Below are 27,141 nucleotides of genomic sequence, written 5' to 3' on the forward strand. Positions count from 1 at the left end.
TCACTGCAGCTTGCAGCATCCTGGGACCTCAATGACCTCATCAGCATCCTCACACAAAGCCTTCATTCACTCTGGGCAGCTGGAGCCCTGAACAATTCATTTCTTTTCTAGGAACCCTTTCCAAAGTTTGGGCACATCAATGTCACTATTGACTTTCCTAATGTTTTACTCTCTCCTCCCTCCAACTGTGTCTAATTTTGATCAGATCATCCACTTTGCCTTCTGCAGCAACCCAAAAGAATAATTCTTTTCTCTCCATATAATCATTCTGCAAATATTTGAATATATTTACATAGTATGCTACATCCCTTCCATTTCTCTCCTTTTTTATTTTCTTTTGTTCAAACTGGATAATTTCTTCCTTTTCTACTTTGGAAAATAAAAACATCATTATGAAGTTTCTGCTTCCATGTAAATTTTCTGTTCTCCCTAACTTGTAAGAGACCGCCATATACCCAGGTTTGCTCCATCAGCTGTAATTATTTTGATAATTATACTTACATTGATGATATTTTCATTATATTACTAATTGTAGTAATTAATTGCTGTTAAAGCTAGGCATTAGAATAAGAGCATTGCATTACTGTTACTATGAGGCAGGTACTGATGTAACCCACGTTATATAGATGAGGACATTGAGGCAAAGAGTGGGTACATTGGGGTACATTTGTTCCTGATGTTCCCCAGGCTATCAGAGGTGGAACCGGATTTGAAGCCAGTTCTGGCTGTTCCTCATGCCTGTGCTCTGAGTTCTTCTGCTCTTTTATGCTCTGGGATACCTTAGAGAATGCTAGATCTTCCCCCCTCTGTTTTATATATCATACAGTAAATCGCTGATACCTGCTCTGGTTTGGATTAGTGCAGTATCTAATGTGCTAGGTAGATTGCAAGTCACAGCCTGGTTCTTTCCCAAGCACGAGTGTTTCTAGCAGCAAAAGAGACCAAAAACAAGGTTAATGTGAGGCACCTTTAAAATACCTCTAGCTATTCATTTGTGAATGAATTGATATGGATTTCTCCCCAGTCTCTCATACTGGCACATAATGCCTGTGCCAACAACAGATTTCATTTTTATTGTTCTTACATTGAACCTTATGAACAGACCCACAGAGAGGAACACAGTTCCTTGTTTCAGAATTCATGCTGGAGGCGTCTCCCTTTATAGCAGAAGAAATAGGAAAAGGCATTTTTAAAAAATGATACTTTACCCATCAGCACTTTAATCAATGATGCCTTAATTTGGAAAAATTTCTCTACAACTGAAACAAAGTAACACACTAATTCACAAAAAGCCATTTCACATGTTTGATGAAATTCATTCAGTTTTGACTAGGTTTAGAATGGAAACAGCCACAAATACAAAGAGATTTCAACAATTTTGTGGAAACTGAAATTAAAAGGTAAATTAATTTAGAAACAAAAAATTCTTGAAATGTATGCATCTTTTCATAGTATGTGTTTTCTACGATATTTTTGAAAATTATTCATATGTAATGATTTCACATTTTGCTTGCACTGAAGTAAACATCTTTTGATCCCATTTTTTCTGTGTGCTTTTTAAAGCATCCTTAGAGTGGATTATATTGTGTCATGTCCCGTCCCTCACCAACTGAATCCCAATAAAACACATCCATCAGACTGGAATCTCATTAATTTACTCATCTAAGCTGGTAAGATACAGCTGCTATGAGGTAGATCTCATTTTTTAATCTATGATTTCATATTCAACAGGTAAGCATCTAGTTTAAAAACAAATGACTTACCGAACAATAATAGTGCAATTGCTATTATTTCATACATCTTGAGACCATGAGCTGGTGCACAAAGTCGATGCAAGCAAACCACGAAGGAAGACTGGAAGAGCCAGTGCCTGTCCCCAGCCTGGATGCTCTTATCTTCTAGGCCCACCTTCTGAGGTCACCATCAGGCCTTAGGCCTGGCTGGCATTTTAAAAAGTGATGTGAAGACATGAAGTGTCTGTTAACCAAGATATATGGTCCGGTTACCTGGGACAGTGAACGTGGTAAGGAAATCTTCATTTCAAGGAGCAGACTGCTGCTTGTGAAAATTGTGAAACTGTCTTTGCAAAATTTAAGTGGGCATGGCAAGCTGGCAGTCTTGAGACTACCCAATGAGAGGATGAAGGAGAAATACAATGGCCTGTGGTCACAGCATGCAGCAGATGGGCACAGCCATGCAGGCTACGAACCCCTCTTTATGTGGAGATGTATGTGGTTCAAGACGAAAATTAATTTTGTTGATTTGAAAAGTAGAGATAGACTTAGAGGACAGACAGTCTCTCAATTTCTCACCAACTGGTTTATTCCCCAAGATCCCCAAAGTGCGGGATGGTGCCAGGCTGAAGTCAGGTCTCAGTTTCCCCATGAGCATCAGAGAGAGATCCAGGTACTGGACAGCCACCCGGGGTGTGTGTTAGCAGTAAGCAGAGCCGGCGCTCAAAGCCAGGTACGCCACCAATAGGGCACACAGGGATCCCCAGGTATCAGATGCTCACCCTGCAGATAAACTGTTACGCTTCAAATAAATGCACCTGAAAACGTTAACTGCTATTTGAATAGCCTGATTTCTGAAAACACTTCAAACTCAGTACACACACCCAGCAATTTAAGTGACTCAAAATGCAAGAAGTCTTATTGAAGCAGAGCTTGGATTAAATATCAGAACCCACATGGCCGTGCAAATAGTTATTTATTTTCAAAATATGCCTCACTTAGTAACCTTATGAAATATCAAGATAATATATGTAAATATGGCAAAAAAGAAATTGTCAAACAAAATCTTGTCATAAGGCAAGTTAAAACGTGATGTTAGGCCTAGTGTGGTAGATAGCCTATTGGCTGAAACTTTTGCCTCACATGTGCTGGGATTCTATATGGGCACCGGTTCTGATCCTGGCTGCTCTGATTCCCTTCCAGCTCCTCTTTTTGTGGCCTGGGAAAGCCATAGAGGATGGCCACAAGCCTTGGGATCCTACACCCATGTGGGAGAGCTAGGAGAAGCTCCTGGCTCCTGGCTTCAAATGGGCTCAGTTCTGGCTATTGCGGCCACTTGGGGAGTGAACCAGCAGATGGAAGATCTTTGTCTCTCCTCTCTGCAGATCTTCATTTCTGGTTCCAGTTTCTGATGGCTTTCCTGAATTTTCGAATCTAGCTGCCTGCTGGAGCGCACTCTAGAGGCAGAGATGAAGGCTCAATTAATTGGGCTCCTGTCACTCAAAGGAGAGATTTGAATTGAGTAGTCTCAGATGGTCCTGGTATTGTGGTTATTTGAGAAGTGGATCCATGAATGGAAGCGCTCCTTTTCTGTCTCACTTGTTCTCTCTTTTTCTCAAAGAAATTGAGTATGCATTTTTAAATGTGTGGTATAGGAAGTTTGGGCAAAATCAATATTGAAGGAGGCAAAATGAAAACCAATAAAATTAAATTACTTTATTTGAACTCTTCTGAAAAAGTTTTTCAATGATTGAATACTTAAGTTCTGCTGTCTGCTAAAAACAATTTTGTGTGAAAGTTTTTCTTGCCTGACCCAGGTTATCAATTTGCAAAGTAAGCAGTTAGTCAAATATCTCATTTTCCTAAAAATTGTTTTTCAAAAAACCATGTAAGAAACTGATGGCTGCAGCTTCTTGAAAGTGAGACACAGAGGAAAAAATATACAGAATGCACACTAGGGCAAGGAGGAAGATATACACCAGGTAAGCATCCCTAAGAGGGGGCGCCTGAGATTGAGGTTTAACTGGGAGCTGAGGTGCACTTGGGGGAGCCTGCGGATGCAGGACTCAGAACAGGCAATGTGAACAGCAGAAGCACAACCTTGCACAGTTGTGAAAACCAGAGCCTTTCTAAGCACTCTGATAATTCATGCAAAGCCACTACAAAAAGTGTCGCAATTTTCAATAACTCAATACCTTCCATAAAATATAATCTGTAGTTGGACACCAGGTTGCAGAAATGGTGTGACGAGATTACCTAATGAAGGAGATCTTGTGGATGTTAACCTGAGTGGTAATGAATGATTACACTAGAGTTTATACTGATAACGGGAGAGAAATTTGCATGAGCCTTAAAAATATTCTTTCTCTTCTCAGTTGAATGAAACAGTTACTTATCGTCCTCACAACAGACTATGGAAATCTTGTTTCCGAAAGTAAGGGCACGAAGATTCACAATAAAATAGGTCACTGGAAAGATGAGGTCCCAAAACTGGATCTACGGAAATAAGATTTGGTTGACTCTATTGAACTGTAGTCCTACCATGCACACACTTGTATCAGCTTACATGACCTACTCCAATGCTGCTTGGGATTTTAATTAACTAGGACTTCCTCCAAGAAGTGTTCTCTGACTTCCTAAGTCTCAGGCGCCTCTGTGCTAGATTTTTATGCTCCCCATTTTTCTCTTGTCATAAGTCTTACCATACTGCACAGCAACCACCTTTGGCTCCCAACTGGACTTGTAGGAGGGCATGCTCTGCGTGTGGCAGTCATCTACCACCAAGCACCTGGGACACAGTATACCTGTGGTATGACCCAGCTTCAGGTTACTCTCAGCGCAAAGTCCCTGCTAGGGATGGCCTGAAAAAAAAAATGAGAATCAGCCTAGAATTCAGAGTTTCCAATTCTTTATCTGAATTAACTGGCTCCTAAGAAGATGTTCTCACTGTTCCTTCTGTTCCCCACTGAAACAACTCCTAGTCATTCTTGGGATTTCCCTGGCCTTCCCATGCAACTTCATTGACATCTGTCTCAGGGTGTGCTGGGCCATTGGTTGTCTGTATTTGTGGGTCCTGTCCCCTCAGTAACTGAGAGGATATCCTGCAGAGGCAGAGGGGCAGACAGCTAACATCTGTCTTCAGGACGGGCCACCAGATGACGCAAGAAGCCACCCACGTGACCATGGACTGCAGAAGAGCAATGGATGTTTTCCCTGTGGTCAACTGGAAGAGCTAATCAGATCTTATTTATGTATTTATTTATTTGTTCGTTATTTTTCATGATACAGCTTTATAGGCATAAGAGTTCATCCCTTTACTTCCTGTTCCTGAAGAGTGGGAAGTAAACTTGGGTTAATATAGGTTTGTAGCTTCCTTTGGCTCACATCAAGTATTTGCATTGCCTGGCCTGGTTAAAGAAAGGCGAAGCCTGAAAGACACACTTTATGGGAACTGGCTGTCACGCACTGGGTGTGTGGATGCAGAGTGGCACAGTGCCCTCTGGTGGTAAATCTGCATAACTGAGGGGGAAATGTAAGCCCAGAAAATGCAACCCACAGTATCATCAGATTATACTTTTTCCATTTAGACATTTCCCTAGACCCCTTTATATCCTAACACTCCATAAAATACTAACCATAAGATATGTTATGCAAATATGATAGACTGAACCAGATATCTTTTCGTGATTTTGAATCTGTGCCTAAAGAAAATGCTTTTTGAGCATAAAGAAGTTAGTGTCACTGCAATTTCTTGGTAGCGCATATCCTTGGTCTGCACGTATCTTACTATCATTGAGTGAGCCACTATTATAGGATGCTCACAGACAAAGATGAAACACATGAAGCACAAAGTTGTAAATCAGGAAAGTAGATTTGGATCCATCAACCGAGACATGCATCGAACAGGGAAACAATAATTTCACCAACTAGTAGTCTCCCAACTATTTCAAGCTCAAATTGCTTCTGAGGGTGGTGGCATGCCGGGTGGGTCTGCCAGAGGATCAATCTGCTTTCTATAGGTTAAATGGAAGACTGAGAGCAGGGGAAGGACAGGAATGCCGAGGCTTGGAGTATACTGTTCTTGTTACAGAGAGAAAGGAAAAATGGGCAAATGAAAAACCAGCTTTTAATTCATCTGTTCAGACAGCATCTATGTGTGGTGATATATGGTATGTGTCATTTTGGTCATATTTTCTTTTTTAAAAAAGATTTATTTATTTATTGGAAAGCCAGATATACAGAGAGGTGGAGAGACACACGAGAAGATCTTCCATCTGATGATTTGCTCCCCAAGTGACTGCAATGGTCAGAGCTGAGCTGATCTGAAGCCAGGAGCCAGGAGCTTATTCCAGGTCTCCCAGGTGGGTGCAGGGTCCCAAGACTTTGGGCCATCCTCGACTGCTTTCCCAGGCCACAAGCAATGAGCTGGAAGGGAAGCAGGGCTGCAGGAATTAGAACCGGCACCCATATGGGATCCTGGTGCACTCAAGATGAGGACTTTAGCCACTAAGCCACAACACTGAGCCCTGATTATGTTTTCTTTGTCAGTAAAACAATGACACAGGCTGACATTAGCGGGAAAAGAAATCAAATTCTTCCCGAGAGTAGCCCTGCAAGAACAATGGTGAGGCCACAAAAAATATGTACAGCAAGGCAGGGGATATTGGAAGCACCAATTCAATCTATCACCTTCATTTGTTTTCCCTTTTTGTGCACTTAAGTTTGAAAATCAAATGTAATTAGAAGGCTCACTAAAGATCTTCTAGTGATGAGATTTAACCTATGTTCCAATTTTCTGCATTTTCGATTTTAAGGTAACATGATGTCTTTTGGAGATAAGTTCAGGAATGCCTAAGCAATCAGAGCTGTCTTCACTCCGTGGTGAGGTAGGTAGTGACCAACTGTTTCCAGTTGTCTCTCAGTAAACCCCTTGTGCTATCTTTCTCAAGTTAGGAATCATTCCTGGTATTTCTGCATTACATTGATAGTTCCAACTTATCCTTTATTTGAATCACTCAAGAAATGGTTAACAAGCAGCTAACAGGCACTATGCTAAATGCTGGAGACACAACCTTCAGGAAAATTCTTGAACTTTCCTTTCAAGAATTTGCAGTTCAACTGGGAGACAAAGTAGAAAGCCACAGCACCAGAAAGTGTCAGATGATGTGTTGCAGTGAACAAAAGAGCAGTACTGCAGGATGTAGAAGGGGCACCTAACTCAGCCATGGAGCTCTGTGGAGGGCTGTCCAGAGCCAGCACTGAGATTTGAAGGATAAACATGGTCAATAAAGGACAACGTTTAAGGCTAAATGCAAGGATGTTAATCCATTTTCCTTCTAACAATGCAAAGATGAAGTTGACATGGTTCTCTAAATAAACACTATATAAGGTAGGACCCCTGCTGGTCTCTGGGTGGGATGAGAAGGGATGAAGGTTGGGGTGGAGGTGAGGTGGGTGAGAGAAAAGATCCACTCTCCCTCTTATGACATGGGGAGGGGGCATGTGGCACCACTCCTTGCCTCTAGATCACATCAGCATCAGGAGGCAGAGGTGGTTCCTTAATTTCCTGATGTGGAGGGGGAAGAATGTCCTAAGGTATCACTTGAGTAGTCTTGTTTGTTCTGAAACAGTTTCGGCTTCATTGATCCAGGTATGAGGTACCACTTCCTATATTTGCCAGCTGTTTATGTTTCAGTATGTCCATAGCCATAGATACTTAGTGGAGAATTTAGCCTGTAGCATTATTCAACCTGCTCTTCTTTCCACCTTTTGCTCAGGTACTCAAGTTCCTCTGTTGAGTAAGAGGCCAATTGTCCTGTCCTTCACTTGCATCCCGGGATGTTGTCTCTGCTTACGCAGAGTCAGCAATGGGTGTGGCCCAGTCCCCCATTGTCCCCCAAGGCCAGATCAGATGTTCAGGTGGTTTTCCCTGAGCTTAGGAATCAGATGGCATGGGCCCGTTGAGCTGACTCCTAACAGCCCCTACTGAATTGGTCCCTAGTTCTGGTTCTCATATGCATCAGCAGGCTCTGCAGCCCAGCACAGCATGTACTGCCACAAGACCCAGCCTCGTGTGTGCTGGTGGGTGGTATTGCGGCCTGGTAGGAGTGACCCCCAAGAACCCCAGCTATGCCCACACCCAGACTTGATCCACACAGGTGCTGTGGCCTGGCCCTGCCTACCCCAAGACCAACCCTCTCTTATACTAGTGTCCTAGTCGATAGATCCCCGAGTACCGCTTCTAAGCCCCATCTTAGAATTGGCTGTCAATTGTGCAAGCAAGTGCTGCAGCCTAGATTAGCCTGGCCTGGCCCAGCCTTATTCACTGGAATACACTGATATAGTTAATACAGAGTTGACATTCACCAGGTCCAGAATGCCTATCAGCTATTGGCTACTTTTCTCCCTGAAGTGTACACTTGCTTAGGTGTACAAGGAAACTTAGGTCATTGCCTACAGCTGGGAGTTTCATGTTTTAAGACTGCATGTATCAAATACATGAAGTCTCGTCCCTTTGTATAAATAATTAAAAAGAAAAATGAAAGAATGACTATCTTTTAGCCACTAAATTATGGAAGAAACCATTACCGATTTGGTACATGACTACGTAATATGGGCTTTATTTTATCCCATTTCTCCAGTTTTCTGTTCTTGTGCCAACATCTTATTCTGACTTATACCTTCATTACAGAATAAGGCTTGTTCTTTCATTCTTCTTTTTCAAGACACCTGTATTCATGTATATTTTGGAGGGGGCTGTTAAAATTTCCACCTTGACATTCATCTGTGATAGCATTGAGTTCTTGAATCTTTGGGGATCAGAATTAAAGTCTTATTAGTATTGCATTTTCAGTCCATAACCACAATATCTTTTGCCATTTATTTTGGTTTGCTTAATTCCTTAATTCTTCTCATCAATATTTTATATTTATTTGTATAGAAGTTGCCTTGGTTTGGAGGTAGTTTGCTCCCCAAAGGTTCATGCGTTGGAAGCCTGGCCTTCAGTGAAGTAGTACTTGAGGTGGTGGAAACTTGAAGAGATATGTTCTCATGAGTGATAATTAAATACCAGGGCATCACCCTGGAAGGCACTTATTGCTGTCTCACAGGAACGTGTTATACTTCCTGTGACTTGTGCATGTGCTTGACCTGGTCTGCTTGTGATTGATTCATTTTCTACTCCTCCACCATCTTGAGTCATATAACCAGAACATCCTTACCGGGGTTCCAGCACCATGCCACTCAGCCATCAGAATCACGAGTCAAATGAAGCCTTGTACTTTATAAAGCACCCAGAGCCAGGTATGTGGTAAGAGCAGCAACATGCACTCAGCAAAAAAATTACTCATTATTTTGTACATTCATGCTCTCATCAAGAGGGTTCTTTTAAACTTTGAAAGGATTTTGTTGATAGTGTGTGCAATGATTTTTCATGTTAACTTCATACATGAGAATCTTGCTAATATTCCCCTAGATTTTTTTTAAGATTTATTTATTTTTATTGGAAAGGCAGATGTACAGGGAGGAGAGTCAGAGAGGAAGATCTTCCATCTGATGGTTCACTCCCCAATGGCTGGTGCTGAGCCATTCTGAAGCCAGGAGCCTCTTCCGGTTCTCCCACGTGGGTACAGGGTCCCAAGGCTTTGGGCCGTCCTCAACTGCTTTTCCAGGCCACAAGCAGGGAGCTGGAAGGGAAGTGGAGCCGCTGGGATTAGAACCGGCGCCCATATAGGATCCCGGCGTGTTAAGGGAGAGGACTTTTACTGCTAGGCCACCGTGCCGGACCCTCCCTTATAAATTCTAAAATATTTTATGGATTTTAAAAATATACAACATATGTAATTCTGTTGATCTGTGAATTACAGTTGTTTATAAAAAAACACTTATTTGTTTTATAGTGCCTAGAACTTCATGTAAAATGTTTAGTCAGATGATACTAACAGAGAACCCAGTCTGAAATTCTGTTCCTGGTTTCTGAGACACTGAGAGACACAGATCTTTCCTCTGCTGGTTGGTTTATTCTTCAAATGTTATAATAGCTTAGGCTCTGTTAGACTAAATTCAAGGACACAGAACTGATATAGGCCTGGAGTTTTCTTTATTAAAAATTTTATTTTCCTTAAATTATGGATTCAATTGAATTCCACTGAATCAATTTCCTTAGCAAAGTACACACCTAGCTCCTTTCTAATGTGCCCGGAAAAGCAGGGGAAGGTGATACAAATACTTGGGCCCCTGCTCTCACGTGGGAGATCCAGGTGAAACTTTCTACTGTTTGTTGGCTCACTTTCCTAGTGAATGCAACTGCCAGAGCTAAGCCATTCCTAACCCAGGAGCCAGGAGCTTCTTTCATGAGTGCAGGGGCCCAAGGACTTGGGTCATTCTCCATTGCTTTCCCAGGCCATTAGCAGGGAGTTGGAAGGGAAGTGGAACAGCCAGAACTAAAACTGGCACCCATATGGGATATTGGTGCCCTGGCTCAAGGATTAGCCTGCTATATATGGCACTGGCCCCAACTTCTTCATTTTTATGAAAGGTAATAACATTTCTTTTTAAAAATGTCTATTTCATTAAATTCTCTTTAGACTGATATTAAAATGTATATAATAACCAAATTTTGTTGCTATTCATATGCTATGTTTTTTTCTGTCTTTTACTGTCAATGTCCTTAATGCTTGTCTCTTACCAACAGTACATAGTTACAGCTTTTAATTTAGTGTTGTAGACTTTGTGCCTCCTTGGAGTGATTCATGTACTGAATGAATTAATTCTATTGTTACATATTCAGTTTTTCAAGTTACAATGCATCTTTTATTTTATAGGCTCTGTTTCACTTATTTTATTTGTGCTATGTATAATATGTATTGCTTTCTTGGTTATGCTTAACAGTTATTTTAAAGTCTTTAATTGACTCCAAAATTTAAATGTTAGTGTCTTAGCTATTTATAGTAAATAGGAATAAGTTCAAATTTACTATTTTAACAATTTTATAATGTATAGATCATTGACATTAAGTACATTGACATTGCTGTTTTTCTTTCTAATTTTGGCAATTTGCCACATTTTTTTTCCTCTTTACATGTCCAGTAATTTTCTATGTATGCATGATATATTAAGCTTTGCATTTTATCTTCTACCCATGTAGCTTTAATGGGGAATATATTGAGGAAGAGATGCATCAATATTTTATAGCAGACTCCTTTCCTCTAGTAGGAGTTTGCTGTTTCCTAATTTAGCTCCCCAGCCTATTAGGTATTCCAAAATCAGCAAGTGTTCTGGAGTGAAAAAAAAGAATTTATGGTTGGGCCCTAGCTCATCATTTGTTGTGCCAGCGCTGATTAAGTTCCCAAAGCTTTGACCACTTTTCTTCCTAACCCTCCCACCCCAGTTTATGCCCATAGGGGAAAAAATCAGCAAATAGGCAAGGAAAGAGGAACTCCATGAGAAATACTAACTCCCTAATGTGACTATGTAGGTCACTATTACCTCCCATGCCTTCACAAGCCTATCGTATGAGGAACAATTTTCCTGATGATATTCTCACTCTTTCCCTCACTGTATCAATTTTGAGTGTAGTTGATCAATAAGAAAATATATAAGAATTATTTTTAGTGATAGACTTTTAGTTTCTTAATATCTGGTCCAGGAGACTGGTGATATTTCATGAAACTATAAAATCATAGATCTGAGTATTCCTGCCACTTTTGTCTTGCAATACTAGGTTCAGAGGCCAAAAGTGGATGTCTCGCTGTAGCAGCTATTATTGTTTGGAGCAGCAAATATTAAAAGCTAAAATTAGGGCATTGTTACATGCAGGGATGGGAGAAGAGGCATGTCTCTTCAGTATCTGAAATAGGTATACTTTGTTCCAATGCGCTGGACTCACTCATGGCTGGAAAGCAGAGTGTGAGAAGGAAGTGTACTGTCAAAAGAGTTGGTTAAAGATCGTGTTTAGTAAGATCATTAACTAAGTTAGGATTTAGAGCCTCATCTCATGGACAATTGATAAGTCATTGGAAAGATAAAGTCACACTGTACACCATGGAGAAATTATTTTGAGGTGATAAAACTACTGATAATAAGTAAGGAGAAAGTGGGATGATAGTAAAATCAACTATTTTAGTTAAGGTAGCACTCATGGAGCTAGTTGAAGTGATTCAATACCTTTTTATATCTTAATATTATACAGTCTTGTGTTTAGTTGGATAAATAAGATGTTGTGTCTTAAGTAAGGTTTGACCCATAGAAGCATATGTTGAAGTCTCCCATGCAACAATGGTGAGAGGCAGTGGGGCCTCCAACAGATCATGAAGGGATTCATGCAGTTCTCGTGTAGCTGTCTTGTCATGAGAACAGGTTGATATAAAACAAGCCTGTGAGCTTTCTTCACTCTGTGGCTCTTGTGATTCCTTCTTCACACTCACTTTTGTTTTTCCTACTTTCTTGCAACACATTCATCAACACATGGCTCTCATAAAAAACTGAGCAAAGTCCAGCACCATGCACATGAACCTCCAGAACCATAAGCCAAAATTCTTCATAAATTACACAAATTGTCATTTTGTTATAGCACCAGAAAATTGACTAAGATGTGGGATGAGATAGAGACCAAAGGCTATTTCCAGTGTTTCCAGCTTGCATGATTAGAAATAGAGTGTCCCTATTTGTAGAGGCAAAATTCTGGAAGTGAACTAGAGGGAAGATTGTGAGTTTCATTCTGAATATATTGAATTTTAAATTCTCTGGAATGTGTATGTGGAAAATGAAAGGAAGGAGATGAATCAGTGAATTTGGCATCTAGAAGGAAAATTTGGACTTAGGGACAGAGGCAACAATCTGTTCATGTGTACAAAGGGTAAGAGAAGTATGTGTTCCACAGACAAAACTCAACGCATCACCCAATTTTCTACTGTGCTTCACAACTCAACAGCCCAAGGTTTGTGACAACCCTGTCAATTCTTGGTACTACTTTCCAATGTGTGATTATTTTACGTGTCTGTTGTATGCTGATCAGGCATAAGAGATTTCCAAATTTTTTTTCATTATACATGTTAAGGTGATTTTTGATTAGTGAACTTCATGTTAGTATTGTAATTGTATTTGGGTGCTGTGAATCGTGCCCATGTGAGATGATGAACTTAATCAACAGGTGTTTGTGCATTTTGACTGCTCCACCAACCACTCAATCCCATCCCTTTCCTCTCTTTCTCTCTCTCTCTTTCTCTCTCTCTCCTCTCCTCTTTCTTTTTTAAAGATTTACTGATTTTTAATTGGAAAGGCAGATATATGGACAGGAGGAGAGACAGAGAGGAAGATCTTCCATCTGATGGTTCATTCCTCAAGAGGCCGCAATGGCTGGCGTTACGCCAATATGAAACTGGGTGCCAAAAGATTTCTTCAGACCTCCCAAGCAGGGGGAATGTCCTAAAGCTTTGGGCCGTCCTTGACTGCTTTCCCAGGCCACAGGCAGAGGGCTGGATGGGAATCAGGGCCACTGGAATTAGAACCGGTGCTCATATGTGATCTCAGTGAGTTCAAGATGAAGACTTTAACCACTACACTATCATGCTGGTCCCCCATCTCTTCCCTTTTTTAAGCATCTCTATTCTCCATAATATTTAAATTAGACTAATTAATAACTCAACAATAGCTTCAAGTGTTCAAGGGAAAGGAAGAGAAACATATTTCTCACTTTTCATAAAAAGCTAGAGATAATTAATCTTGGTGAGGACAAAGGTTAAGATAGGCTATAAACTAGTCCTGTTGTGCCAAAAAGTTGTAAGTGCAAGTGAAAACGTCACAAAAGGAAATTTAAAATTTTAGAGAACATATTAATAACAAAAGTTGAACAGCTTTATTGCTGATATGGAGAAAAAAACTTAGTGGTCTGTAGAGAAGCTCAAACCAGCCACAACATTCCTTAAGCCTAGTTAAGAGACCAGAAGCTACACTAAGCAAGGGATTTTCAGTGTCGACGAAACAGCTTTCTGTTAAAAGAAAATCCCATCTAGGACTTCCATAACTGGAGAAGAGAAGTCAGTACTGGCTTCACAGCTTTAGACTAACTCTCTTGCTGGGAGCTAATAAGGCAGGGACTTGATGTTGAAGCCAGTGTCATTCACCATAACAAAAATCCTAGAGCCCTTGAGAATTATATGAAAACTACTGTGCCATGACGTACAAGTGGAAAAACAAAGTTTGAATGACAGTACATTCGTTTCAAAATGATTTATTGTCCATTCTCAGCCCACTATTGAGACTTGCTGGTCAGGAACATACATTCATTTCAAAATATTAGTTCTCCTTGACAGTGCATCTGGTCACCTAAGAGCTCTAATGGATATTAATTCTGTTTTCATGCCTGCCAACACAATACCCAGCCTTCAGCCCATTGGACAAAGAATAATCTCAGCTTACAAGCTGAAATATGAAATATGTTTCATAAAACAATAGGTGTTATACATAGTGATTCCTCTGATAAATTTGGGAAAAGTGGATTTTAAAGCTTTGTGAAAATATCCTCCTTCTGCAAACCACTAAGAACATTTGTAATTCATAGGAGGAAGTTAAAATGTCAATATTAATAAGGGCCTGAAAGAAGTTGATTCCAGCCCTTAATGTTAGAGTGGTTTAAGACTCCAGAAGAGGAAATAAACACAGTGGTGATGCAAGAAAACTGAAGTGTGGCCTGCAGATATGATTGAATTGCTGCAATCTCAAGGTTTAGTTTTAGTGGAAGAGTGGGTCACTTCTTACACAAGAACAAAGACAATGGCTTCTTGACATGGAAGCTATATCTCTTTAAGATTCTGTAAATTAAATTAAAATGACAACAAATGGTTTAGAATAATTACATAAGCCTAGTTCATAGAGTTTGAGAGATACTATTTGATCCAAGTCTTGAAAGTTTTACATGTTTGTAGATTGGAAACATGAATATTATCAAAATATACATAGCACCTAAAGCAATTTATAGATTCAATGTGATTCCAATCAGAATATTAGCAACACATGGTTGGTGTTGTCGTGTACTGGGTTAAGCTGCCTCCTAAACTCTGATATCTCATATGGGCACTGTTTGAGTCCTGGCTGCTCCACTTCTGATCTAATTCAGCACTGTGCAAGATGCTCCACAAGCAAAAATATAATAAATTACTCAAGATAGAGATAACAACTAGCAATCTTTAGTCAATAAATTATTTTAGATTAAGGTTTGAAATTTTCTAGACATAAATGCTCTTATACACTTAACAGATTATAATGTAACTTTAAGTTTCATAGATTCCAAAAAACCAAAAAAAGTTGTTTGATTCAGTTTATTGCGTTATTCTGCAACCCAGCTGGTAGTAATCCTGAAGTATGTATAAGAGCAAGAACATGAACATACTGTCTTCAGGCTGAATGAGCAAGCCTTTAACAGATCTCTAAGCCTAACCTTGGGAACTGGAGAGAAGGAAGCGATCTTGCTTTTCTGTATTCAATTGAATTTCAGGTCTCAGTAGCATCCAAGAAGAACTTTCTTGGTTATGTTTTTACCCAGAATTTTTCCTCCACTTCAGGGGTGGGTTGTCAGTAGGCTTTATGACTTGACCATTTTGACCTGGCTTGCTTAATTAATGCATGGACACCTGGCATTACTGAGCCCAACTTATTCCCCCCTGGAGTGACACAGAAGACTGAGGTGTGTAGGCCCCGGTCTCCCAAGGGTTAACCCCACAGCTTAGCTTGGTTCTCAAGGTGTAACAGGAAGGGCAATCATGGCCTGATACATTTAGCCCCTGGCTTGACTGCAATTTCCCTCCTTCCTGCTTCCCCTTTTTGCTATCCTGGGGGCGGGGCGGGGGAGCTTAGGTGTTGCTTAAGCATCAGAAAAATCCTGGGAGGGGCCAAGCAGACTGTATAAGAGCAGTTCAACTTTGAATAAAGGGCTTCACTTCACAAGAATGAGCCTCGGTGTGTGGTGTGTGTTGTCTGTCTTGTCTGTCTCATAACCCTAGTCCCTCCACTCGGCTCGGGGTACGTGGCGATGCGGGTGTTGCCAACAGAGGTTTGCATGCTAAGTGATGAACTTGTCAGGTGAACATCAACGGAAATCTGGACTTCATTGAAATCTGTGTTCCCACCCTTTCTGATGCCTGGGAGGTGCAAGGTGGCCCAGTGTCCTTCCAATAAATTCCCCTGTCTCATGAAGTTGTTTTGAAGTGGGTTTAGGATACTTGTAACCAAAAAGGCTCTTAATTAGGAAAGGCCTTGATGTGTCTAATTAAGGAACCATTAACGGAATGAAGCTAAGGCTGAGTGAGGCTGAGCTGAACTGGCTGGGGACCAAGATAAGCGGCTTTGCAGTCTTCCATGACACAAGTGAAGACCACAGTGACTGCACTTGCTGTAGCCATCACAAATAATTTGGCTTCAAATGACTAAGGGGGCTCTTTTGTGCATGATTAATCATGTGAGGATGTTTAGCACAATTCCAAATATGCCCTTCAGTCTTGCTACATGCTTCCAGAAGTGAGATGTGAGCCCTAATTGTCTCTTCCAGACAAACCCTGCTGATATTTTTTTCGTAACAGTCTAGTGTAAAAAGGATCCAATTATCCTTTAGCCTTAAAAACATGCCAAAGGATGGCATTGCCTTCTGTGGCTTGAAGCAAACTCGCATTATGCAAATCTGTTTCTCATTGATGTGGTCAGGCAAATCACCAGGACTGACTGTATTTTCTCCAGAGAGAGAGCAACAGTACAGAAGGCCAGCACCCTTTTTGACTCTTGCATTCTATCCAGATTCTGGATCTAGGGAGCAAGGAGAAGAGAAATTCTTCCATAATTTTGATGTCCTTAAATTTTATTTTTAGTTGGGAGAGATTGACAGAGAGTTCCCATCCTCTAGTTCACTTATAAATGCTCATAATAGACAGGGTTGGGCTGGAGTCAGAGCCAGGGAGCTAAAAACTCAATCCAAATCTTCTATGTGGGTGGCAGGGGCCCAACCACTTGAGCCAAGCTGCTGCTTCCCAGGGACTGCAATGGCAAGAATCTGCAATTAGGAGCCAAACTGGGACTAGAACCTGTATAATCCAATGCGGACAATCAATTTAACTGCTAGGCCCACCACCTGTCCTGACATCTTTCTTTATATAATAGAAGATCTCATGAAAAAATAGTGGAAGCAAACTTTTGCAAATGTTCAGTTCAGTTCATGTTGTCAGTAGACTCATATCTTGTTAGTTGGTGTGATTTAATACGTGAGTTACATATTAATGCCCTTAGTGCTCATTCCTCAATGCAAACTGTAGCTCATGTCAGGTATTGTTTAAAAGAATAAATAATAAAATGTCACAAGAAAGAAAATAAGGTTTTCATAGTATAATATTTCAATAGCTTCAGTAGATATTTAGGAATTTAACTGGTTAAATCTTACCCAGTTAACAATTATGCAAATCATCCTGAGCTTGCAGAAAAAGGAAAACAATATACCCCAGGAAAGAACCTAAAAGTTGTTTTCTAAGAAGATTCAAGATTATCAGCTAGATACCTGGCTGGTGTCATTATCTATCTGGGGGGGCGGTGGATTTCAAGCCAGTCATGACCTGCTTAATGATAGGCTTATATTTTGTAAAATGGCTCATGATGAAATTCCATCACTTTGCGAACACCTTGCATGCACTTACAAAACTAAGACAGTCACAATGGCCCTAGCAATATAATATTATGGGAGCATCCTCATACATGCAGGCCATTGTGGACCAGACTGTCATCATAGTCTGCATAATCATATAAAATAAATGTTTCACTTTTATTTTTTTTTTCGCCTATATTCTTTTTATTGTTGCTTACATTGTATTATGTAGTACAGTTTTATAGGCGCTGGGGATTCCCCCCACCCCTCCCATTCCCCTCCCCCCATGGTGGATTCCTCCACCTTGTTGCATAACCATAGTTCAAGTTCAGTTGAGATTCATTGCTTGCAAACACATGCCTAGCATAAAGTTCAGCGTCTTATTGTCCAGATAAGTTCAGTGGCCTCTTGGGGAGACCTTCTATGGTCTGAAGATAGGTCTAACAGAGTAAAGATCTGGTCAGTTAAAAGCCCCAACAAGGCCTCAGTATCAATATACAACATTATGGAATTAATTGACATAGTACATGTTTGCCTTGATTTAACCTGTAATTTTTGTATGGTTGTTTGTTATTTTTTGAACCTGTCATTGATACTGTCTCAACCCAGATGTTTCGAAGAATGGAACTTGCATTATTTTTAACATATTGTTTACCCAATGTTTCACTTTTATAATACCAATAAGTACTAGTGAGTAAGTAAAAATCATGTTGGCTGTTTGTGGGCTCTTTCCCTTGGGTGAACAGAATGAAGGAGAGACCATATGTATCCCATTGAAGCAAGGAACTCAAATGCAGAATGTGGTTTAAGCTGGTTCTGCTTCACCAGGCCCTGGAAAAACAATCCTCTAATATTTTCTTCCTAGACTCACTAAGCTACTCATTTTGTCTATTTGTTTTTATTTTGTCTCCCTTTAGCCAGCAGTGATTTATTTTGTTTGCAGCCATGCAAACACAGCTACTACAAATACCATAGAAGGCATTCATAATCAAAGAGACTAACCCTCTTATCAAAATCTCAGAGGTCTCTGGAAAGCATGATCTTCTTTTCCAAGCCACTCTCCACGTGGCATCTGTGCTTTCCTGCTGCTGGGATGAGGCTCAAGAAACAGACTGGGTAGCCCCTGCTGTCAGTAGAAGTCTTGCTCTTACTCTAATATTTAGTTTTGCTTCAGCCGCGGGGTTGAGGCAAAAGCAGCTCCGTGCAGTGTGGCGGCTGTGGGGGGTGCCAAAGTCACTGCCAACAGTCCTAGGCTTTGGGTGGCCAGTGCGCCTATTTGGTGCACAGCTCTGCCTGCTGGCTGCTGGACAGTGTGCTCTCGGGTTTTTAGGATGTGTAATTGCTGCCAATGGACACCCATGGATAAGGCCAGTGTGAGTGTAGATGAGGGATGAATTCTGGGTGATTCCCAGCAACAGGGGTCATGGAACTTTCTGGCAAGTGTGGGGACTGAAACCTGGTGATTTGGAGGGGAGAGTACATAAGATCTATTTGGGCCAAACTGATTCATCAGCCCACATGGGAATCCTGAGATGGGCTGTTAGTACAGAGTGTCACTGACTGCCACACACCAGTCCACACGGAAGCTATGGCTGGGGGCCAGTACCTGACCGAGTGGTGGAACTGAGGAGGTCACACTTGGCAGGGTCAAGACACCAACCAGCACAAGAGAGAACCAGGTCTGGTGGTAGACTCCATGGGAGAAGTGTGGGCCAAACCCTGTGGAAATACGAATCCTGCTGGTTAGCTCGCGAGCTGAGGTGGTGATGGGTTGAACTAGGTGTGACCATGGAACCTACCATCACTTATGGGTAAAGGAACTGACAATAGTCTGGGCAGGTCAAGACAGCAGCACCTGAAAGTGCATCCTCAAATAGGATGTGGAGTGGGCCGAGCTGCAACTGGAAGGGTGTGGACTAGGCAGGGCTGAGCAAACCTCAGCTCAGAAGGAAGAACAGAATTCAGGATGGAGCACAGGTCATGAACTAGGCTATTACACCGACTGGTCTGCATGAATCAGGGACATTAGGCCACAGTATTGAAGGCAAAGGCTGAGACAGGTGAGGGGGCTAAGTCAACTGGGTCAGAGCAACCACTGGCATGTGCGTAATCTAGGGTTGGGAATAGGCTCGGTTGGGGAGCTGTGAGAGTGTACCCTTGGTGGGTTGGAGTTCCCAAGGGAGAGTGCGGAGCCCAGAGTGGGGACTGTGTTCTGGCCTGGATATGGCTGCAATCTCCCTTGGCACAAGTGTAAACTGGGACTGGGCGCACCTAACCAAGTTAGATGCCAGCACCATCTGGTGCTCTGGAAAACCTGGGTAGATGTAGGATGGACTAGGCTAGGTCTCTGCCCCTGCTGAGCCATGTGTGAGCAGTGTCTGGGTATGGACAAACGTTGGCTAGGCTGAAACATCCAACAGTAAGAACCGGAATGGATTGAAGACCAGCAAGTAGGGCTGGCCCATGGACCCATCAGTATGTGCAAGATCTGGCATAGGGAGAGGTTCTGATGGAGGAGCTTGGGAAACTCCTCTGTCAGGGCACAGTTCCCACAGGTAAGTGCAGAACCAAGATAGGGAGCAACCCAGACCAGGTAAGAGAAAGATACCCACCAGCATACATTTGGCATAGGGATGGGTGGGAGGCTGGGTGGGGCTTCTCCCTTTGTTTCTCCTGTGACCCCAGGTAGAGGGGGAAAATAATATTAGCTTGGAAACAATTGTTTTACCCACTTTCCTGTAGCCTTTGTACCTTAATCAATTATGTAAGATTATAAAAAAATATTAAGTTTTTGCGAAATAGCAGGCTGCAGCTAGGAGTAGCTGTTGGGAGTCAGCAGTGAGGCTTTTTGGGCAAGGGCAAGTTTCCTGGGCCTTCTGGGGCATTCTTTAGTTTTCAAAGAAACATTGTTTCCCTTGAGACATGGGAAATATAGATTGTCTCAATCAGGATTTTGCAATCCTGTAAACCTTAGCTACCTGCCCCCCTCCTCAACAACATTAGTGGTTGTGGCTGATGTGTGAACCATATACCTATGTATGCTTACAGAATAGAGTTATTTAGGAACTGATAGTTCTTTAACTTTTTTTCCAGCATAAGTTTAAAATAATTAATAGTGATTATTATATATCTCAGTGATAAAACATCATTTATTGTTGGTTTCCCTATCAAATGCAGGGAACCAGCAGAAATGTTTGGGTGTTGGCCATGTCTGGTGTATAGGCTGCCAAAGTGTTTCCAGTTAACCATATATATACCCTTGGGTTGATGTACTAGTTGCGTCTATGTGACATATCCGTAAAATTATCTTGTAATTTGCTAATACAAATGGAGAACAATACTTTTTTTTCCATCCATATATATTTTTTAAAGATTTATTTATTTGTATTGAAAAGCAGATTTACAGAGAGAAGGAGCGATGGAAAAAAATATCCTCTATCCACTGGTTCATTCCCCCAAATGGCTGCAATGGCTGGAGCTCAGCTGATCAAAAACCATGAGTCAGGAGCTTCTTCTAAGTGTTCCGTGCAGGTGCAGGGTCCAAAGGCCTTGGGACACCCTCCATTGCTTTCCCAGGCCACAAGAAGGGAGCTTGATGAGAAGTGGAGCAGCTGGGACACAAACCGGCACGTGTATGAAATCCTGGCAATATGCAAGGCAATGATTTAGCCACTGTGCCATTGCCAGGCCTCCTATTCATATATATTTAAATATTTATTTATTTATTTGAAAGAGTAACATAGAAAAAAGCCAAAGTGAGATGAGAGAGCAAGTGAGAGAGACAGAGATAGAGATTTTTTCCCCCCACCAACTGGTTCACTCTCCAAATGGCTTCAGTGTCTGGGGCTGGGCCAACAAGTCAGCACTCTGGAGCTTCTGGAACTCCCACTCAGGTTCAAGGACCCAAGCACACGGGCCCTCCTCTGCTGCTGTGTGGACAGCCAGGTCTCCCACATGGGATGTTGACTCTGCAGGATCCTGGCTTCAGCCTGCCCAGCCACAGCTGGGAAAAGCATTTGGGAAATGAACCATGGGTGGAAGATTTCTCTTTTATTTTCCCTCTAATTCTGTCATTCTGCCTTTCAAATTACCCAATCAATAAAACTAAAATAAGCATTTTCCTAAGAGAATATATTGATGTTCAATTATTGTAAGAATAAATTCTATCATTTAATTTTAAAAGTGGGTAGGAAATTGACACAGCATATGTATTTGCACAGTTTCTGACTTTGGAGAATCCTCTTAATCCTCGGAGGAAAAAGATCCGTTTGGTTGTTTTCACTCAGAATCGCTAGAGGTCACCAAAGTCTCAGAAATTATTTGCATTTATTTTTTTCTTTGCATGTTTTGAGTCAAAGGGATGTTTCTGGCCTCTCAAGTTATGCAGTTCTACGCATTTACTGGAAGACCTCTAGCTGCTTAGGCTTAAAGAGAGTAAACTGTTTGGACTAGCTTTTTTTTTTTTTCTAATATTAAATACACGCTGAAACAGACAGCCATCTATCTTTGGGACTATTCAAAACAGATGGGAGTTTCTGGAGAAAGTGATTTATTTCCTCGTCTGATACCAAAGGGCCTATTGGCTGATACCTGCTGAATGTGAGCTCTGAGTCATGTTGTTGAGACAGAACCACAGAACACCCAGCAGCAGCACACACTGTTTCAAATGAAACAGCATGGCCCATTTCAAGGAAAAAACGCTGTGCCTTTCCTGGTAACATGTGTGGTGGAGGAAGGCTTCAGTGAAGCAGAACATTCAAGAACACCCATTGCATCCTTTTGAATAACAGACCACACTACCTTTCCGCATGTCAATGATTCATTTTTTTTTTTTTTAAGCTCAAATCCCCAGACCCTAAAACTATGGAGAGGCTAGAAAGTCTCAAAACCTGCAAATATTCAAAGCAACTACGCCACTTCAAAAGATTTGTCAAGCAGAGATAGAAACATATAATAACTACTTATGCAGGGAGGCATAATTCATGCTTTCCGTAGTTAAAAAAGCATATCAAAGGTGTGTATTGATCAGGAGTTAGTTACAATAGACAAAGCAGCTCATGCTTTCAATGCTTCGATCAGCGATAGAGAAATGAATTTCCTGGTCATATCGATGAGTCTGTGTTAGAATGATCTTCTGGGGAAACTCAGCAAACCTTTCTTTTTTCATAAGAACACGCAATGTTTAGGTACTTGAGAAAACCATGGTTAAAATTTTGGTATAAGTCATAAGCTGGAAGACTTCAAGCCAACATCAACGTGGCACGTTTTGCATTCAGGCTTGTTCCTTATTCCATGGACCTTGTTTGACTTTGATCTTGGTTAACTTTGAAGTGACCAAAGTTCCCACTTTCCAAGAAGTTTCTTTCTTTCTTTTTTTTTCTTTAACTTAAATCAGACAGGCAGGCAAAAGAAAGCTAAATTTTGAAAGAAACGAAAACAACTAGACTTAGTCAATTATATGTTTTTCCTACTTTGCTTAAAGTCGCACATTGCTACTTTAGAACACGTAGAACACTTTATATCAGTGAGTTATTTATTGAGTTGTAAATAAGTCACATTTTCCACTGTATTTTAGGAGACACATTTGAAAACATGTTGGAAACTGCTATATGACTGGTGTAAAATTTTTAGTAGAATACAAACTTTCATATTGTACTTAGTAATATATTAAAAGTCTTTAAAAATTAGCTATTAATAGGAATTCTTACATTAGAGATCTTTCACTTTTATAAAATTTCTTATAGTATTTATACCCAAATTGACTAGAAATTCAGGTTATACTGCTATCATGAATGTCATTTTACTCAGTAATCAAGTACATATATAGATGTACACATGCATGTGTGTATGAATCTATTATTTGGAGGCAATGGAATTGATTCTGGGTCTTAAAGGGTACCAAGAGTAGTTGCTTTGCAAGCCATTTTAAATTTCATTCTATCCATGTACCATTTCTCTCCTTTGAGATGATCTTACCTATTTTCTTCTAAGCCTACAAAGCAAAACTTTTCCTTATTGAAGCAAATTTTTCTTATGCCAATTTACCCTCAGAGTGCCCTGGAGTTGGTCTGCATTCCTGTCACAACCTCGAACCAAAAAAAAAAGCAAAAACATAAGTCAAGCCATCAAAATTTTCCTTTGTGTTAAACTGATATTGGGAAATTGCAAACAAAGGGTTGGCTGCTGGACCTGCGGTCTGATCAGGGAGGCATGTAAGGTGTAGTTGAGTATTTAAAAGCATGTTGGAATAGAAAATTTCATCTGCCTGGAGGCACAAGATCTCTTTCCTATATTAGTATTTTACCTTCTTTTGGACTCTGGGAAGAAAGCCAGAAATCAGCTGATGTGGTTGTCTGCAATGGAGGAAGTTAGGGAAGAAACTCAAGAAGAGGATTCAGATACAAGTGTGGTTCCCTGGGTGGAAATGGGTGTCTGGGCTTACCCATTTGAGCGTGTCATGAGCACGCCGAGGCACCAAGGACGTTGAGCCTCCTGCCTCTGTGTTGTTTGCTGTGACACTGGGGACAATCACAGCAGGTTAGGGTCACAGGGCATTGACATCTGAATCTTTTTGTCTTGAATCCTAAGCCTTCTTGACACTAAACAAGATATTGAACCTCTTGTAGCCTCAATTTTACCTTTTTAAAAATGGATTTAAAACATGCCTGGGAGCATTGCATGAAGATTAAGCAAGAGCCAAAATGTAAAGTACTAACACAATATCTAAGTGATAATAAATGCTGAGTACCATTTTGTTTTCCTCCACAGATAGCTATTGTAGGATTAAGTGACTTACTGACCTATTGTTTGTAAAGTTACTTTGTAAACTCCAAAAGACTAATTGGGCATAAGTCATTATTAATACAATTTTACATCTATATTTATGGACACTTAGTTTTAATTTTTGTGGGGGAAAATTTTAATCAAGAAAAAAAATCACAGTCTAGAGCTGATAAAGAAATTCAGCCAGAAAAGTCAAATTGAAGAAATTACTCATCTTCCCCAAAGAAGAATTGTTTAGTAGTTAACAAAGAGTTAATTTTATTATTGTGTATCCTTCTTCTGAGCTCCTAAGTGGTGCAAGATATAGACAAAAAATACATTAGGTGAAGGTGCATATTGGAAAAGAGGGAAAAGGAAAGATGGGTGTTAGAACATGAACTTCGGTGTCAATTACTTTAAGGAATAGAAATCATTTTAAAATGCAGTTTGGTTTGAATTTCTATTTATTCAAAGCCTAAATCAGACAAAATCCACTAAAGCAACTTGAAGAAGGCTGCTTTGTCAACTTTTTGATGCTACTCCTAAAGTTCCCACTGTGGTTGGAAAACTCAAGTCACATGGACCAAGTCAAAGGTCTTGCTAAATAAAAGCTGCTGCTGCTGGGTGGTAAAGACCGCAAGAATTCAATGTTGTGTACCCCACAGGGGGCGCTAAAAAAGAAGGCGAGTGCTTAAGTCAGTAGAGCACAGAACACACACAGGCCATTTCCATGAGCAGGAAGTACTTGGAATTCACTCAATCCAAGTTAATGCTGTGTGCGGCTGCTAAGAAGACATAAATCATGGCCCCAATGTACAGTGACTTAGTCAATGTCTTGAAAGATTTTGGAGAATCAAGGTCATAAGTCAATCTGATATGGAATTACTAGGCCATAAGCTACAAGAGAAGGAGCTACATCGAGACAAAAAGAACATAACCAAGAAATGAAAACACATTGCAGTGTGCATCTCTGCTCATGAATACAAGAAAGGACCACAATGAAACTCTGAAATTTATCTTGACAACAGGATGCTGGACTTTCTATCATTGTCTGTTCCTACCATTTCATGACGCACTTAAATAGCAGAATGATGGACTTGTGACTGTTACTGAAGGATGATGCTGTTGTTATGACATAGGGGAAATCAGTGACAGAGAGGGGAGTGAAGAGGGGCGTAGAGGGAAAATCCTAGAGCCTAAGGAACTGTATCATGAAGAAAAAAAAAAAGACAAAGAGAACTTGTTAAGAAGTCAACAGCCCATCTCTGCCTCTTACTCTGTGACTTTAGTCAACTTGCTCAAAGGACGAGCTTCCATCTCTATATCTGGAAAAAGGTGATAATGATAAACACCTCACTGGGCTGAATGAGAAAATGTATGTGGAGATTTTAGCACTCTGACATAAGAAGCAACTATGACTACAAATAATATTGTTAATAAAATGCTCAGAAAACGACTCTATGAAATGAGTAGGGGCCTCCAGTGAGGGCCCTTTGTGGAAATATGTTAGGAATGCAGGGGCTGTCCTAAAGAATGTTCTGTACTAACTTTAACTGAGAGTGAAAAATGACTGCTTAGATAACAAGAACCAAACAAAATGAGAGTCTTATTCTAATGTGCTCTTTGAATGTCTCTTCAAATAATAGTCACACCACACTAAGTAGAAACAGCCCCCGGCCTACAAGCTACGTCTTTTGAACTGCACTAACTGCCTTTGGCACATTGAACTTAAATATACCATTTACTGCTAGTTCTAGAGAAGGCATAATTTAAAAACAAATTGCTTTTTATGTTTATAAACTAAAGATGTTCTATTAAACCTTTTATGTATTCCAATATAATCTATAAAACAAATTTAAAATTGTATTTATTTACTTTTTATTTGAAAGAGATAAAAACAGAAAGAAAAGCTCACATCTGCTGGTTCACTCTCTAGAAGCCCACAGAGTCGAGGCCAAGACTGGAGCAAAGCTAGAGTCATGATCTTCAATCTGGAGCTCCCGTTGGGATGACAGGAACCCAGCTACTCTCCAATTGCCATTGCCAGAAGCTGCAAGCAAGAGCCAGAGCTATGTGCAGAACCCAGGTAGAATTTCAGTGTGGTACACAGACATGCTAAGCTCTAGATAAAAGGCCCGTTAAGCCTGTACTGGGCCTGCATTTAGTTCTGCAACAGAAGAGGTAACTCAGAATCGATGTGGCAATTTCACTTCTTTTATTTTCCTTTTTTTTTTTTTAAAGATTGATTTATTTGTTTAATTGGAAAAGCAGGTTTACAGCGAGAAAGCGATACAGAGAGAAAGATCTTCCATTTACTAGTTCATTCCATAAGTGGTCACAATGGCTGGAGTTGAGCCAATTGAATCCAAAGTCAGGAGCCAGAAGTTTCCTCTGTGTCTCCCATGTGGATGCAGGGTCCCAAGGCCTTGGGTCATCCTCCATTGCTTTCCCAGACCACAAGCAGGGATGGGAAATGGAACAGCTGGGACATGAACCAGCACCCGTTATGGGATCCTGATGCATGCAAGTGAGGATTCATCCACTAGGCTATTGTGCCAGACCCAGGAAATCTACTTTCTTACATATTTCTTTTTTTCCTTTTAGTTGAAAAGTAGAGAGAGACACACAGTGAGAGAGATATCTTCCATTTACTGATTTATTCCTCAAATGGATGCAACAACCAGAGCTGGAAGAGACCAATGTTTGGAGCATAAACTCAATCTGGATCTCCCATGTGGGTGGCAAGAAATCAAGTACTTGAGCCATCATCACTTGCTTCTGAAGGAGAACATAAATAGGAATTTATTGGAAGCAGAGATGGGACTTAAACCTAGGCATTCCAGCATGAGATGTGGGAGTTCCCAATGGCATCTTCTTATAAACTCAAATTTAAGCCAATGTGTATTTTCTCTCCAAGGCAAATTTTGAAATGATAAGCAAATAGCTAAGTTTATTGCTTGGAATAAATGCCATCTTTCTTCTGAATGCTAAAAATAAATAAATAAATAAATAAAACGCTTCAAAACA

The 27,141-nt window shown here is 40.7% G+C and overlaps 1 protein-coding gene and 1 long non-coding RNA gene across 7 annotated transcripts in view; one reads left to right on the forward strand and one right to left on the reverse strand.

Moving 5' to 3' along the window:
- GYPA (glycophorin A (MNS blood group)) overlaps nt 1-1,881 on the reverse strand; it is a 24,775-nt gene extending 22,894 nt beyond the window's left edge. For 2 of the 4 annotated variants that reach the window (XM_040967463.1, XM_040967460.1), the window contains exon 1: nt 1,764-1,879. In XM_040967463.1, coding sequence (XP_040823397.1) covers nt 1,764-1,800 — 37 coding nt within the window. In that variant the 5' untranslated portion in view covers nt 1,801-1,879. Of the gene's footprint in view, nt 1-1,763 lie in introns of all 4 variants that reach the window. The other 2 variants (XM_040967461.1, XM_040967462.1) reach the window with 2 other exon arrangements.
- Nucleotides 1-27,141, forward strand: part of LOC121147557 — a 27,557-nt gene extending 416 nt beyond the window's left edge. Inside the window, exons 1-4 of one of the 3 annotated variants that reach the window (XR_005882401.1) lie at nt 1,936-2,023; nt 6,548-6,619; nt 26,051-26,200; nt 26,719-27,141. This is a non-coding gene — a long non-coding RNA (uncharacterized LOC121147557). Of the gene's footprint in view, nt 1-1,935; nt 2,024-5,810; nt 5,903-6,547; nt 6,620-26,050; nt 26,201-26,718 lie in introns of those variants that run through there. The other 2 variants (XR_005882402.1, XR_005882403.1) reach the window with 2 other exon arrangements.

Source organism: Ochotona curzoniae, unplaced genomic scaffold (genome assembly GCF_017591425.1).
Source record: "Ochotona curzoniae isolate NIBS_2020 unplaced genomic scaffold, NIBS_Ocur_1.0 scaffold_4506, whole genome shotgun sequence".
In the NCBI taxonomy this organism is placed as follows: domain Eukaryota; kingdom Metazoa; phylum Chordata; class Mammalia; order Lagomorpha; family Ochotonidae; genus Ochotona; species Ochotona curzoniae.